This window comes from Aptenodytes forsteri, unplaced genomic scaffold (assembly GCF_000699145.1).
Source record: "Aptenodytes forsteri isolate BGI_AS27 unplaced genomic scaffold, ASM69914v1 Scaffold482, whole genome shotgun sequence".
NCBI classification, from domain to species: Eukaryota; Metazoa; Chordata; class Aves; order Sphenisciformes; family Spheniscidae; genus Aptenodytes; species Aptenodytes forsteri.
Window position 1 is genome coordinate 996,424 of NW_008795046.1, and position 1,778 is coordinate 998,201.

The following is a 1,778-nucleotide window of genomic DNA, read 5'->3' on the forward strand; positions in this document are numbered from 1 at the left end:
CCAAAAATAATAACAGAAAAAAAAAAAAAAACCAAAAAACCAGCCCCAAACACCCAGAGAGCTGTCAGAAATTGGAACTTTTCAAATGTGTGTTAAACTGTTACCACACATTAAAAAGAACAGTACTTTTCAGTGGAATTATGTGCTGCTTCTGCCTCCCCTTGCCATCACCAAGAAATCTCTTGGTTTGGAAATAAAAAGTGAAGATTTGAATAGACAGATGATTGTAACATCTCTCCTACGAACTACCAGCCAAAATTCCCATTTTAGCAGGTTGTTACTATTCTACCTTACTCCCTTTTTGGTTGACCACTAAGGCATTTTAACAGCGTGATGGGCTGCCTTTTACTGCAGCCAGAAGTTCAAAGCTTTTGCCAAGTCACCAAGAGAAACAACTAAAAAAAGAAAATTCTGTTATTTGTTACTTATTAATATATGCAATATTGAATGTGAAAAAGATCATTTCCACATCGTACTTAGCGCTTCTTGAAAAGTGACACAGCCTAGTATTTTCCTCCTGCATCATCATATCTGATGCTTCGCTTCCAAAAATGCACGGGGCAAGGGAAAGGAGTGTTGAGTGCATGGGAAGGCTCACTACCAACATTAGGACAGCAACAATAATACAGACAAGAATATCACCTCCTGCTCTCTCCTCACTTCTCCACGCATTCCAGGTCAGCAAAGGCAACTCAAAAGCAACAGCCAATATGAATGGTGAGGAAAAGGTGGCTCAAGCAAACCGAAACAGCATAAGGCAATGCTAAAAAAGCTTCATGTCAAAAGGCAGTCACTGAAGTAAGTGGATACTTCCCTTTCTGACAACTTGGATTTACAGCCTGTCCTTGCAAGCACTCCTTACTCAGAGACAGGTTCCTAACACAAAGACTGTCTTGAAAAGAATTTTGGTCCATACCCCTTCTCACAACGGAGTTCCCATTTGGAAGGCAATAATCCCTGGCAAATAGTAACAGAAAAAGAGCAAATTTTCAGAGCAGTTACTCACGTGAACAATGCCGGGTAATGCAGCCACATTCCCAATCTGTTTCATAGCAGGCAAAAAGCCACCTGCACCTGAAAAAGAGAGGAGGAAAAAAAAAAAAAGGTAAGTAATCTGATAATCTACCATGGTAATCACAATGAAGCACTTTCTAAAAAGGTTGCTCAAAACACTGGCAAATCAGAAGTCAGCCACCAACAAGCATTCTAATCCAGTACGTAGCGCCTAGCATTATGCACGATCTGCAGTTTCATTAAATGAGGTATTATGCTAAAGTCCTCCTCCTGCTGTGTTAGTGCCAATGCAGACCAATCTGTGCTAACAACAGGAGTGTGTTACCACCAGCCCAGCTGTCAGATCTGGATCCAGCCCTGCACTCCAGCCCCACACAGAACAGACAAGCCTAAGCTATAGCCCCCCCCCCAAAGTAAACTCAGAGCAGGCATTCAGGGAATGCTCTGGAGCACAGAGGGCAGCCGGCAAGGCTGGGCCCACCCATCTGATCTGGGCACAGGACGTACTACGGCTGCAGGTGACACCCCTGTGCTGCTCACCAGGCCGCAGTGGCTGGCAAGGCAAGAAAACTCATTCCTGTTTGCTGCCTCTCCAGACCCGCCAGCCGGGACACACACCGCGCCTGCCCCCGCTACACCCTGGTCCCTTCAGGGCCCACGGACAGCGTGCTGTGAACCCGGGCGCTCAGTGAGGGCTTCGAGGCCACGGCAAGGAGCGCGCAGAGGGGCTCAGAGGGCGCCCACCCCGCTCCCCCCCCCCGGAC

General features: G+C 46.8%; 1 protein-coding gene across 1 annotated transcript in view; it reads right to left on the bottom strand.

Annotated features, from left to right (window-relative positions):
• The window catches only part of RTCB (RNA 2',3'-cyclic phosphate and 5'-OH ligase), a 14,025-nt gene extending 12,955 nt beyond the window's left edge, over positions 1–1,070 (bottom strand). Inside the window, exon 1 of the mRNA XM_019471455.1 lies at positions 1,007–1,070. Within this exon, the coding sequence (XP_019327000.1) occupies positions 1,007–1,051 (45 nt within the window). The 5' untranslated portion in view covers positions 1,052–1,070. The remainder of the gene's footprint in view (positions 1–1,006) is intronic.
• Between the last annotated feature and the right edge of the window lie 708 nt (positions 1,071–1,778).